This window comes from Cherax quadricarinatus, chromosome 11 (assembly GCF_038502225.1).
Source record: "Cherax quadricarinatus isolate ZL_2023a chromosome 11, ASM3850222v1, whole genome shotgun sequence".
Lineage (NCBI taxonomy): Eukaryota > Metazoa > Arthropoda > Malacostraca > Decapoda > Parastacidae > Cherax > Cherax quadricarinatus.
In genome coordinates, this window is record NC_091302.1 from 25194608 (window position 1) to 25210028 (window position 15421).

General features: G+C 38.7%; 1 protein-coding gene across 1 annotated transcript in view; it reads right to left on the reverse strand.

Moving 5' to 3' along the window:
• LOC128687524 (uncharacterized) overlaps window positions 1–15421 on the reverse strand; it is a gene marked incomplete at its 5' end in the record, with an annotated part of 171202 nt that overhangs the window by 89258 nt on the left and 66523 nt on the right. The window contains 1 exon segment of the mRNA XM_070083974.1: window positions 4202–4422. Within this exon segment, the coding sequence (XP_069940075.1) occupies window positions 4202–4422 (221 nt within the window).

The following is a 15421-nucleotide window of genomic DNA, read 5'->3' on the forward strand; positions in this document are numbered from 1 at the left end:
GAGATGATTTTGATTAGTTTCACGATGAAAACAACCTTGAAATTGAGCTCAAAGTAGCGGAAATGTTCGATTTTTACCAATGTTGAAGAGTAAGCAAATCACACTACACATCAATACACGTCAACTGAGGAGTCTAATATTCTTTCACTAGTGCACTGATATTATTTATACCACTTTTACAATAATGCAGTAGTCTGCATAACAGTAAATCTTCTATTTTTTGTGTGAATAAAAAGTCAAAATAGAAAGGAAGAGTAATACAAGAGGGGCCTGGAGACATGACTAATGAACAGAGGATATGTTACTTTAGTGCCAAGAATATCTGCAGTGTTTATTCTCGACACTATTTTGAAATTGACATCTTTTTTTATTTGAGTGAAATTGGCCAAATTGCCAATTTCTGACCACTTTATTGGGTAGTTCAAATTGGTAAATGGGTGGTTTCTTGCACTCAATTGATAGTAAAAATGGAGTTCTAAAAAAATAGTTATGAGTTTGGTCGACTGGAACGATGGAATTTGCCAAAAATAGGACTCAAAGTCGGCAACATCGACGATACGTATATATCACCAAGATCGCTAAATTCGCAGGAGTGTAATTCCGTGAGTTTTCAACCAAATTTTGTACTTTTGGTGTCATTACCATCGGGAAAAGATTCTCTATCATTTCATAAGAAAAAAAGTAATTTTTTTTCCAAAAATTTTTCGACATAGAATGACAGTTTCAGAAAGGGGCTTGCGACAGTCAAAGGATTAAGGTAAGTAATGAGTAAACACTATATTATAGTTTAATAATAATATTATTACTATTAATATTAGTACATATGTATTACTGTAATAATAATATGTAATAATAATCATTAACCTCTTGACTGTCGCAACCCCAAATCCTGAGGTGTCTCCTGGTGTCGCCAAATTTTACACCCCCCCCAATTATTTTTTCTTATGAAATGATAAAGAATCTTTTCCCGATTGTAATGACATCAAAAGAATGAAATTTGGTGGAAAACTGATGGAATTATGCTCTCGCGAAGTTAGCGACCTCGCTGATATTTATGAATCAGTTATTTTGCCCACTTTGAGCCAAATTTTCGGCTAATTCCATTGTTCCAGTCAACCAAACTCAAGAGCTCCATTTTTTCTATCGATTGAGTACAAGAAACTACCCATTTACCAATTTCAACTACTTAATAATGTGGTCAGAAATTTGCAATTTAGCCAATTTCATGAAAATTAAAAAATGTGACAATTTCAAAATAGGGTCCAGAATGAACAAAACAGACATTCCTGGGTCGAAAATAACATTTTCTTTTTTCATTAGTCATGTCTTCAGGCCCCTCTGACATTACCCTTGCTTTCTATTTTGAATTTTTATTCAAACAAAAAATAGAAGATTTACTGTTATACAGACTACTTCAATATTGTAATAATTGTATAAATAGTGTCAACCCATTCATGACTGCATATTAGAATTGCTACTTGGATATTTATTGGAAAATGACATCATTTGTTTACTTTTGAACATCAGCAAAAATCAAACATTTCCCCTAATTTGAGCTCCATTTCAAGGTTCTTTTCATAATGAAACCAATCAAAATCACCTCTAATTCTATAGTACGTTTTCCATTCTATCAAATGAGAACAAGAAAACGAGAATACAATCATAAATACTATACGAAAATAGACCACAAAATAAGCATTTTAATTAAAAAAAAATGGTTGGAGTTTTTTTTTCTTATTATGCGCTGTGTGCTGCAGGATTTCTTTTATGTGGTGCACACTGACCACACAGACCCATTCTTTCACATGTGGGCCTACCAGCTTTCTTCTGCTTGATTTGAAGCCGCCAGAATTTATGAGCATATGTATGTCAAAAACAGTGGCTCGTAAGACGTATATATACGACCAAAACAGTTCAAGGGTTAACATCTCCATTCAAGGCAGGTGAAATTGCAGATCTTACAGAATGTACAGAGAACCTTCACTGCACATATAAGTTCCATCAAACACCTTAACTACTGGGAACACCTGGAAGCACGTGACTTGTACTTACTGGAGTGAAGGCAAGAGAGATATATCATAATCTACACCTGGAAGAATCTGGAAGGACTGGTCCCTAACCTGCACACAGAAATCACTCCCTATGAAAGCAAAAGACTTGACAGGTGATGTAACATACCCCCAGTGAAAAGTAGGAACACCACTGGTACACTAAGAGAAAACACAAAAAAGTGACTGGGGCCCAAGACTGTTCAACAGCCTCCCACCAGCCATAAGGGGAATTACCAACAGACCCCTGGTTGTCTTCAAGGGGGAGCTGGACAGATACCTAAAGTCAGTGCCAGATAAGCTGGGCTGTGGCTCGTACATTGGACTATGTGTGGCCAGTAGTAACAGCCTCATTGATCAGGCCTTGATCCACCAGGAGGCCTGGTCATGGACCAGGCCGAGGGGGCATTGATCCCCGGAATGCCCTCCAGGTAGACTCCAGGTAGTATGCCTGAACTACAATGCATGGAATGTTTCCCCTCTAATCCAAGTTAAGGCAGCTGAGACTAGGGGTGGAGAATGTCTTTAGAGATACAGTTCTTTTCTTCCCTCATTAACACCCACACCATCTGCTTGCTTTCTGCCAACATTGCTAACATTTCACACACTATGTTTATCAAATAACTTGGATATTTTCATCACCCTGTCTCATCTCTTAATGTTTACCATCACACACAAGAGGAATACTAATGATGCTGAAGGTGCCCAGAACAAATATGAAGCCAGGAGGTGCTGAGGGATGGTAATATTGTTGGAAGAGAGATCTAGGGGAACGTCTTACAGCTGCATTTTTTGCTCAACGAATTGGCCATATTCCACTGAGGCAGGATGACCTAAAAAGAAAAACAGAAGTTTTTCTTTTCAGAAAAACTAAATTTTTCTTTTTAAGTCAAAAGAAAAGCAAAAGCTTTTCTTTTTAAACTTAATAATTTATACAGAAGGGGTTACTAGCCCCTTGCTCCCAGCATTTTAGTCACCTCTTTCGACACACATGGCTTATGGTGGACGAATTCTTTTCTACTTCCCTGTGGAAAAGCTGCATTACTATTTTTTTTCAACATGCCGGCCATCTCCCACTGAGGCAGGGTGACCCAAAAAAGAAAGAAACACTTTAACCATCATTCACACATAATCACTGTCTTTGCAGAGGTGCCCAGATATGACAGTTTAGATGTCACTCCAAGCAGCCAGTATCCCAATATCACTGCAGCCACTACGACCACCAACACTGCTGCTACCACCACTATTACTACTGCTACCACTACTACTACCACCACCACCACCACCACCACCACCACCACCACCACCACCACCCCCACCAGCCCAGTGCAGTCAAGATTGTGATGTTAACACACCTGGAAAAATAGGGAGAATGAATGATGGTGAAAGTGTTTTCATCTTTGGGACACAATGCCTTGGCAGTACATGGCCACTGAGGTTAAAATATAACCATCATAATAGTATTAACAACACTTATAATGAGATTTGGGGAAACTAGTTAGCCAGTTGTATAGATGGGAAGTAGAGTGCTGCACTCTGAAAGAGATTGCAGTACTAGAGGTGAAAAGTAGAGTGCTATACTCTGAAAGTTACAGTTCTAGAGATTGGGGTGTAAAGTACTGCACAATGGAGGAGGCTGCAGTTCTAGAGGTATGAGTGTAGAGTACTGCACACTGAAGTAGGTTGCAGCTCAGAGCATCATTGGAACTGTGACATCCTTGCTCCTCCAGAAAGCCAGCCAGGGTATGTGATGGCCAATGTGTTAATTAAATAATGATAATGGAAATATAGTAATGATAAAAGCACAAAAATAACAAAAATAACAAAAATAAAATTAAAATGCAATTTTGTACTGGGCTAAAGATGCTTTAAACGAGAGTAAAATTTTTATATTAGAATGTATGAATATGGGGTCACTAAAGTGTGGAGTGAATCTTTGTTGTACATTAAGTCTAAGTTAGGTAGAGTTCTGTATCTGCAAATTTAACATGCACAAGCTTCTCACAAAACACAAACCTCAAGAACACTGGGCAACTTAAACACAAGTATTTCACAACTCTAATTCATGTATTATTTTACGTTGCTACAAAAATTACATATATTTGGATTATGCAAAAGAATACAAGAGGTAAACAATGATAGGTGTGTATGACCTTGGCAAGCTGGTTGGCCAGGTGTGCGTTACCAGCGTCACGAGCAACCTGGTGAGGGTACCTGTTGTGGTGGTTGGGTAACCTGGGATCACAGCCCAGTGACATGATCAAGCTGGCCAAGTTGACCCAGGCTTCCTTCACACTCACAGCCTTACCGTCCCAACATGTATTGCGTTCACTAATGTTTGCCTTCTCAGCCAGAACGTGCAGTGCTGTACAACCTGTAAAACATATTTATTATAGGTTTACTCAGGAAATATGATTAATGAGCATTAGAATTAAATGACAAATAAAAGATCATAAAATTACTGTCTTAATTAGGTGCACTTAAAAAGACATGGAATTTGTCAGGCATTAAATAAATTTCTACACACTAGCCATCTGCTACTGAAGTAAGGTGAACCCAAATACAAGTAAACACATTCACTTTTATCTTTTACATAGTTGCCTTGCCAGAAGTGCACAGACATAATGCAAATGACCCTCTGACCAGCAACATCCTTACCCTTCCTTCAGAGTGCAGTACTGTACAGTGGTCCGTCGATAATCATCGGGCTCGATAGTCGTCCTTTTCGGAAATCATTGCGTTATATTTGTCCAAACATTGGTTCGCAAATGGTCAGTTGACTCGCTAATCGTTGTTCGTCCTGGACGCGTATTCACGGCTCTCAGCCACCTCGGCCTGCCTTCCCAGCCAGTGTGCCATTGTTTACCAGTGAGCTATGGTCCCCTCACTTGTTCATACAAAATATTTCATAATATTCCATTCATTTTAGTGCTTGCAAGTGCTAAATAAGCTACCATGGCTCCAAAGAAAGCTCCTAGTGCCGAGCCTTTGGTAAAGAAGGTGAGAAATACGATTGGATTTAAGAAAAACATCACTGAACAATGTGAAAGTGACGTACGTGTGGCCGAACTGGCCAGGAAGTATAAAAAAACCCATACAACCATATCTTCCATCATGGCCAAGAAAAAGGAAATCAAGGAAGCTGTTGTTGCAAAGGGGGTAAATATGCTGACAAAAATGAGATCACCAGTACTCGAAGATGTTGAGAAGTTATTATTGGTGTGGATAAATGAGAAACAATTTGCAGGAGATAGTCTTATGACGTCGATTATTTGTGAAAAGGCTAGGCAGCTGCATGTCGATCTGGTAAAGAAATTGCCTGCAACAAGTACTGATATTTGTGAATTTAAGGCCAGCAAAGGTTGGTTTGAGAGATTTAAGAACCGTAGTGGCATACACAGTGTGATAAGGCATGGTGAGGCTGTCAGTTTGGACAAAATTGCAGCTACAAAATTCATAACTGAATTCAAGGAGTACATAAAACCTGAACAAGTGTTCAATTGTGACGAAACAGGCCTCTTTTGGAAGAAAATGACAAAGAGAACCTACATTACTCCAGAGGAAAAGGGACTGCCAGGACACAAGCCTATGAAAGACTGGCTGATGCTCATGTTCTGTGCTAATGCTAGTGGGGATTTCAAAGTGAAGCCATTACTAGTGTACCATTCTGAAAATCCCAGAGTGTTCAGGAAAAACAATGTTATGAAGAGTAAATTGTGTGTGTTTTGGAGATCTAATAATAAGGCATGGGTCACGAGGGAAATTTTCGTCGAGTGGTTCAATGAAGTGTTTGGCCCTAGTGTGAAGAATTACCTCCTGGAAAAGAAATTGGATCTCAAGTGCCTCCTAGTAATGGACAATGCACCTGCTCATCCTCCAAACTTGGATGACCTAATTCTGCAGGAGTTTGGGTTCATCACTTTAAAGTTCTTGTCCCCAAATACCACTCCTCTCATCCAGCCCATGGACCAGCAGGTCATTTCAAACTTTAAAAAACTCTACAACAAAGCAATGTTTCAAAGGTACTTTAATGTGACCTCAGACACTCACTTGACCCTAAGAGATTTTTGGAAAGAACACTTCAGTATCCTCCATTGCATAAGCCTTATAGGTAAGGCTTGGGATGGAGTGACTACCAGGACTTTGAACTCTGCCTGGAGAAATTTGTGGCCAGATTGTGTCCACAAGAGGGGTTTTGAAGGGTTTGTGGCTGACCCTGATGAGCCTATGTCAGTTGCGAACTCTATTGTGGCATTGGGGAGTTCCATGGGGTTGGATGTGAGTTTGGAGGATGTGGAAGAGTTGGTGGAGGAGCACAACAAAGAGCTAACCACTGTGGAGCTGCAAGAGCTTCAGCAGGAAGAGCAACAGATCACAGCTCAGAATCTTGCTGCAGAGGAGGAGGAAGAGAGAGATGGAAGAAGGTGCCTTCTTCAGAAATTAAGGAGATTTTTGAAATGTGGGGTAGGATGGAAAGATTTATGGAGAAATATTACCCTGAGAAGGATGTTGCAAGCCATATCAGCAACTTGTACAGTGACAGAGTCTTGGCCCATTTTAGGGAAGTTTTAAAGAGACACCAGAAACAGAGCTCTCTGGTCACTTTTTTTGCAACAGGACTCCAGTGACTTTCAAGCTGGTCCTAGTTGCATTAGGAAACAGAGAAGAGAAGTAACCCTAGAAAAGGACTTGGTACCTGAGGTGCTGATGGAAGGAGATTCCCCTTCCAAACAGTAACTAATCCAATCTCTCTCCTCCTCCAGTCTTCCATACACTAAGAAGAATTGCCAATAAAGTTAAATGTTATGCTGTTAATGTTTCATTCATCATGTCCCATTGTACTGTTTATGTACTACATCTATATTTCATGTAAAAAATTTTTTTATTTTAATACTGCTGGGTGTCAGGAACGGATTAATTGTATTTACATTATTTCTTATGGGGAAAATTGATTCGAAAATTGTCTATTTCAATAATCGTCGCACTTCCAGGAACGGATTAACGACAATAAGCGAGGGACCACTGTATTTCCCACCTCCAGGACTCAAGTTCAGTTAACTGGTGTCTTTGAATCCCTCATAAATGTTACCTTGTTTACACTCCATCAGCAAGTTATCATGAAAATCAATTGTCTGCACTGTACTATATACTGTATGTTTTTCAGTGTTAGTTTTAAAATTTACTTAGAACTGTTCATTATTCCACTAAAAGACATACAGGGCTAACACATCTGATTTTCTATTTTTTCCTGAGTATTGTTCGTATAATTAATGACTACGGATAATGGAAGAGAATAATGGCTTTTGTGAAGCCTCTTGTATATACATGTAATATGTATGCCATAACATAAGCTCTGATGTAAAAAAATTAAATTAGTAATTAGAAATATTTTTTTAACACACCAACCATTTCCTACCAAAACAGGGTAGCTCAAAAATAGAAGAAATGCTTTCACCATCACTCACTCCATCACCGTCTTACCAGATGGGCACTGATACTACAGTTCAAAACTACAAATATCCCCACCCGTCACTTAGAGTGCAGGCACTGTACTTCCCACCTCCAGGACTCCAGTCTGGCTAACTGGTTTCCCTGAATCCCTTCATAAATGTTACTTGATTAACAATCCAACAGCACGTCAAGTTATAAAAACCACTAGCCTCCACTCACTCCTATCTAATACACTCACACATGCTTGCTGGTTGCCTAAGCCCCTCACACACAAAACCTCTTTTACCCCCTCCCTCCATCCTTTCCAAGGATAACTCCTACCTCTCCTTCCCTCTGTTACAGATTTATGCACCCTCCAAGTCATCTTATTTTGTCCCATCTTCTCTAAATGTCCAAACCACCTCAACAACCCCTCTTCAGCCCTCTATATAATACTTTTAATTACTCGGCTCCTTCTTATCTCTAAGCTACAAATTCTCTGCATTATATTCACACCACATATTGCCCTCAGACATGACATCTCCACTGCCTCCAACCTCTTCCTTGTTGCAACAATCATCACCCATGCTTCACACTTATATAAGAGCATTGGTATAACTATACTCTCATACATTTCCTTCTTTGCTTCCAGAGACAACATTCTTTGTCTCCACAAATACCCCAATGCATCCCTCACCTTTTCCCCATCATCAATTCTATGATTCACTTTATCTTTCATAGACTCATCTGCTAACAAGTCCACTCCTAAATATCTAAATACAGCCTCTCCTCAGCCCGAGTTCCTTTCCTAAGACCATGTCGGAAAATGAGTTTGTCGCTAAGTGAGGAGCATACTATAATGGTAGTGGTTGTAATGTCATCTCTGCACCATTTATAACATTCCTGGTATATTTTTAAATGTTTATACAGTAGTGTACTGCATATTGTAATAAACAGAAGAGAGGAAATCACCTCTAAATACATTATTTAGGTATGCATACCAATCAGAGAGCCCACTGTATGTCTGAGTCGTTGGTAAACGAGTATGTTGCTAAGTGAGAAGAGGCTTTACATTCACTTCCTCCATACTCCCTCCCTCCAATCTGATATCCAATCTTTCATTACCTAAATTTTTTGTTATCCTCATCACCTTGCTCTTCCCAATGTTCACTTTTAATTTCCTTCTTTTACATATCCTTCCAAATTCATCCATCAACCTTTATAACTTTTCTACAATATCTCCCAAAAGCACAGTGATATCAGCAAAAAAACAACCATGACAACTCCCACTTTGTGCTAGATTCTTTATCTTGCAATCCCACACCTCTCCCCAACACCCCTGCATTCACTTCTTTTACAACCCTATCTATAAATACATTAATAAATGTATGAGTGAGGGTAAGGTACCTAGGGATTGGCAGAAGAGCATGCCTTTACGAAATAGGGGATGTGTAGACAAAGTGTTTACAGTGATGCATATAAGTAAACAGTATTTAGATATGGTCTTTGTTGTATTTATGGATTTGGAAAAGGTATATGATAAGGTAGATAGGGGGGCAATGTTGCAAGTTTATGGAACAGGTGGCAGGTTGCTGAAAGCAGTTCAGAGCTTTTACAAGGATAGTAAGGCTCATGCTAGGGTATGTAGGAGAGAGGGACATTATTTTCCAATAAAAGTATATCTTAGACAGGGATGCATGATGTCATGATGGTTGTTTAAATGTCCAAACATTGATCTGAGTTTTCACTGCCAGCGCTCCGAATATTTTGATTTTTTTTTTTTTTTTGAAAACAAAGAGGGCAATTTTTTATGTATAATAAGACCAAAAAAATTTTTTGGGCCAGTACTTACTGAGATATAAGGTTGCAAAGTTGGCACTGGATGCTCACATGATGGCAACATGGAGTCCTGCAGATGACACCCGATCTGCATGACAGTGTCTTCCATTGCAGACACTGCATTGAAGTTCAACGATGAAATTTCAATTACTCAGATATGGTAAACACGTCAAAGACCTTTGCAGAACTGTTACTGATATACCCTTTTTTTCTCTTTTTTTTTTTTTAATTTGCATTATTTTTATGTTCTGATAATTACACGTTATAGAATTTCTTGTGATTTTTATAGCCAATCTTTGTCCGACACTAATATTAGGTACAGAAAGAGCAATCACATAGTCACAAACACACCTGCCTTGATCACATACTATTATCAAGAAATACACATAAATTATTTATAGGGCTCAGCAATGCTTTTAGAAGTGCTAGAGTATGAAACTCCTAAGCATGGTGTCAGGCAAAAGTGCTTAGGCCTATCAGCCCTCTAGTGCCAAATTTGAAGGCAGGAAAAATAGTGCATTGATCGATGTCATGAGCACTAGCAGTAAACATAGATCAACGGTTTGACAGTTAAAGGGTTAGTTAACCCTTTCAGCATCCAGAGACCAAATTTCAAAATGTGCACCAGGGTTCAAGAATTTTCAAAAAATAATTTTATTTTTTCTTATGAAATGGTAGAGAATCTTTTTCTGAAGGCAATAAAACAAAAAGTATGAAATTTGATGGAAAATTGATGAAATTATGTTCTCGCAAATTTTGATGTGTCAGCAATATTTATGCATTGGCAATTTTCCAACTTTGACTCCTATTTTAGGCCAATTACAGTATTCCAGTCGACCAAATTCTTAGCTATTTCAATTCAATTCAATTCAAATTCAAAGTTTATTCTCTATAAGGATTACAATGCTGAGTTTACAGAATTTGGTTATTGTGTGGTTTACATGTAGTAAAATACTAATTACAGAGGGGGCCACTAGAACACCTAGCATGGCTAGGCATTTCGGGAAGACTTAGAATAATTCTTAACTTTAAAATATTACAAATTATGAGGTAAGTTGATATTATGGCTAAGTGACTAAATACTAGTTTGTGAGTTTAGCAATGTGAATGCTTTTGTTTTAGCACAATACACAGTTTCAGTATTGGAGTATCACAGGCCAACTTATGACTAGTTAGGAATCATTATTTTAAGACTGAGATTGATATTTCTGTTTCTCTTTATTCTATCAGCTGAGTACAAGAAATCGCCAAGTCAACTGTTTCAACTACAAAATAAAGTGATCGGAAATTGGTAATTTGGCCAATTTAATGCAAAGTTCAAAATATTCCAATTTCAAAATAGGGTCCAGAATAAACAATGGAGGCATTCCTGGCACTAAACTAACATTTCCTCTGTTCATTAGTTATGTTTTCAGGCTTTACAAATGAATTCCATTTTGATTTTTAATTCACATAATGAATTTTAATTCAAACCAACATCTGTAATAACTGTATAAATAATATCACCACATTTGTGAATGTATATTAGACTCACCAGCTGGCATGTATTAAACGTGTGAGGACATTTGTTTGCTCTTGAACATCGGCAAAAATTTAACATTTCTGCTACTTTGAGCTCAGTTTCAAGCCATTTCCAGTACTAAAACTAATCAAAATCATCTCTATTTCTGTAATATATTTTCCATTCTATCAAATGACACCAAGAAATCGCGAATACAACTATAAAAAACATACGAAAAAACACTGCAAAATTGCTGTTTTAATAGAAAATTAAGGTCTGTTTTTTTTCTCATTATGCACTGTGTGCCTAGGATTTGTTTTATGTGGTGCACACATACCACGTAGATGTATTCTCTCATATCTAGGCCCAAATTTATTGCTCACAGCTTATCAGAGTGAGCTGAACTCATGACATAGATCTATGGTTTGGACTATCAACGTAAAGCTGTATGATCTATGGCACAGACCTTGAAAGGGTTAAATAAAAGCAACAACCATTCTAAAACTATATCCCCACCTGCTCTTAACATTTGTCTCTTGATTCCATCAATATCAGCTTTTTTATAATGATAATACTTCTATATTTAATGATATACAGTATAACAAAATAAACGAAAACTACATTAACATATTAATTCTCACATACACTGTACTTCTACATCTCAGCAAGCTCTGATTACTTATTTATAATTATTTATCTGCAGTTACTAGAGTTATGCCTAGGTAGTAGGTTGGTAGACAGCATCCAACCAGGGAGGTACTACCGTTCTGCCAAGGGAGTGTGAAACGAAAGCTTGTAACTGTTTTACATTTATTTATTTATTTATTAATTTGAACATAATGGTAGAATTGCTGGTGTCTTTTTTTCTGTCTCATAAACATGCAAGATTTCAGGTATGTCTTGCTACTTCTACTTACACTTAGGTCACACTACACATGCATGCATAAGCATATACAGTGGAACCTTGACTTATGAGTGTCCAAACGTACTACGAGTTTTTTGAGATACAAAGCCGCCCCTGGGTCAATTGTTTGCTCTGAGTTATGAGCCAACATTTGAGTTATGAGCCAGCTCCCCCCCCCACTTCTCCCTCAACCCAAAACCTGGACACCTCGCTTGTTTATCTATGATTTCATGCTTTAATTCCATGGAAATCATCCTCTTTTTCTTCTCAGCACTGTCCTTTACACTTACTGTACTTTCTTAGGACGGATGCTTAGAAAAAGTGTGCAGAGCATGAGAGAACTGCTCCCACAGCGTGGTAAACAGTGAACTGAGTTGCAGCGTTCATTATTATAATAATAATAATAATAATAATAATAATAATAATAATAATAATAATAATAATAATAACAATAATCATAATCATAATACAGTAGGGCCCCACTTATACGGCGGGTTAGGTTCCAGGCTGTTGCCGGAAAGCAGACATCGCCGGAAGGCAGAACTCCATTTTTTTCCATTTATAAATGCATATAAATGCCAGACAACAAGTTTACACTAAATTATATTAAGTCAGTAATAGAACTAGGCATTAAAAACACACAAAGTAAAATACAGTCACAGTAAATTCATTACTTATCTTAAAGTATTTGTAATCTTAATGTAGGGAGAGAGGTGAATAGTACTTACTTGTAGGAAGTCAGATGCAGGTAGCCCAGGTGTAGGTAGCACTGGCTCCCCGTCTCATACTTAATACATGATATTTAAAACATCCCAAAGAGGTAAAATGCACATACAATACACTCATTTATTTACCTTAAAATATGTGTAGTCTTAACCCTTTCAGGGTCCGTCCCGTAGATCTATGGCTTTACGTTCAGGGTCCAAACCATAGATCTACGCCAAAATTCTAGCGCCGTCAAGTTTAGCACGAGAAGGCTGGTAGGCCTACACCTAAGAGAATGGGTCTGGGTGGTCAGTGTGCACACCATAGAAAAAATCTGGACGCCCACATGGCATTGTGGGAACGTCGGCAAAGTAGCTTTGTTCACAGTGCCTGGCGGCAAGGAGGCTCTCACTCCCCACTCACTCTCGAGGCGAATTCTGACTCTCCTCTTCACAACTTACAGTTCTAAGACTGATGGAAGTGGAGCTGAAGACGAATTCTATGGTTTTGAACCATATGGTACCATTGTGCCATATGGTACAATGGTACCATATGGTACAATGGTGCCATGTCATACAATGGTATATGGTACAATGGTATATGGTACAATGGTACCATATGGTGCAATGTACCATATGGTATAATGTACCATATAGTACATTGTACCACATAGTACATTGTACCATATGGTACAGGGTACAGGGACCCTTATGGATATAAATCTGTCTGACTTTTTTGGGATATCCTAGGTTCTCCAAACATATGCTGCTAAGTATGATATTCTATGTAACTTTATTTGTGTATAACTAAATAAACTTACTTATGATGCCACATGCACTTGAGTAAGTTTATTCAGGTGTACAGAAATACAATTACATAGATTATCATGCATAGCAGCATATGTATAGAATCTTAGGATAACCCAAGAAAGTCAGGGTGACTTATTTCCATAGTTGTCCCTGTATCTGTACCATATGGTGTCCTGTGCTGTATGGTACCTTGTACCATATGGTACCCTATACCATATGGTACCCTATACCATATGGTACCCTGTACCATATGGTACCTGGAGTTAACCTGGAGTTTACCTGGAGAGAGTTCTGGGGGTCAACGCCCCCGCGGCCCGGTCTGTGACCAGGCCTGCTGGTGGATCAGAGCCTGATCAACCAGGCTGTTGCTGCTGGCTGCATGCAAACCAATGTACGAGCCACAGCCCGGCTGATCAGGAACTGACTTTAGGTGCTTGTCCAGTGCCAGCTTGAAGACTGCCAGGGGTCTGTTGGTAATCCCCCTTATGTGTGCTGGGAGGCAGTTGAACAGTCTTGGGCCCCTGACACTTATTGTATGGTCTCTTAACGTGCTAGTGACACCCCTGCTTTTCATTGGGGGGGATGGTGCATCGTCTGCCAAGTCTTTTGCTTTCGTAGTGAGTGATTTTCGTGTGCAAGTTTGGTACTAGTCCCTCTAGGAATTTCCAGGTGTACATAATCATGTATCTCTCCCTCCTGCATTCCAGGGAATACAGGTTTAGGAATCTCAAGTGCTCCCAGTAATTGAGGTGTTTTATCTCCGTTATGCACGCCGTGAAAGTTCTCTGTACATTTTCTAGGTCGGCAATTTCACCTGCCTTGAAAGGTGCTGTTAGTGTGCAGCAATATTCCAGCCTAGATAGAACAAGTGACCTGAAGAGTGTCATCATGGGCTTGGCCTCCCTAGTTTTGAAGGTTCTCATTATCCACCCTGTCATTTTTCTAGCAGATGCAACTGATACAATGTTATGGTCCTTGAAGGTGAGATCCTCCGACATGATCACTCCCAGGTCTTTGACATTGGTGTTTCGCTCTATTTTGTGGCCAGAATTTGTTTTGTACTCTGATGAAGATTTAATTTCCTCATGTTTACCATATCTGAGTAATTGAAATTTCTCATCGTTGAACTTCATATTGTTTTCTGCAGCCCACTGAAAAATTTGGTTGATGTCCGCCTGGAGCCTTGCAGTGTCTGCAATGGAAGACACTGTCATGCAGATTCGGGTGTCATCTGCAAAGGAAGACATATGGTACCCTGTACCATATGGTACCCTGTACCATATGGTACCCTGTACCATATGGTACCCTGTACCATATGGCACCCTGTACCATATGGTACCCTGCACCATATGTTATCCTGTACTGCATGGTACCCTTTACCATATAGTACAATGTACCATATGGTACCCTGTAACATATACCATGTACCATATGGTCAATAGGTGTTGGTGGCATGAGACAACAGCCAAGACTAAGTGAGTGGCGATGCAAGCTAGCTACTGACTCCGCAGTTTCCGAGACAAAGTGCTTTGTCATCCACCTCAAGGAACACGTAAAGTTCCTGTACACTTGTAAATATATAATAGAACATTACTAATATACAACATTTTTGCATATTTTTGTTGTAAACAACTATTGTAAACAAAATAATAATGAAAATATTAGTGTGTTTGTGTTGAATACAACAGTACCATATGGTACAATGAACCATATGGTATCATTGTACTGTATGGTACAATGTACCATATGGTACCATTGCATCATATGGTACAATATGGTACCAGTACACCATATGGTACCATAAGGTACCATTGCACCATATGGTACTATTGTATCATATGGTACCATTGTACCAAATGGTGCCATTGTACCATCTGGTACCATTGTATCATATGGTACCATTGTATCATGTGAAATTTTGCCATATTGTACCATATGGTACCATTGTATCATATGATGCCATTGTACCATATGGTACTATTGCACCCTATGGCACCATTGTACCATATGGCACTATATGGTACCATTGTATCATGTGCCATTGTACCATATGGTACCATTGTATCATATGGTGCCATTGTACAATATTGTACAATTGCACCCTATGGCACCGTTGTACCATATGGTACCGTTGTATTCAACACAATAACCGCACTAATATTTTCATCATTTTGTTTACAATAAA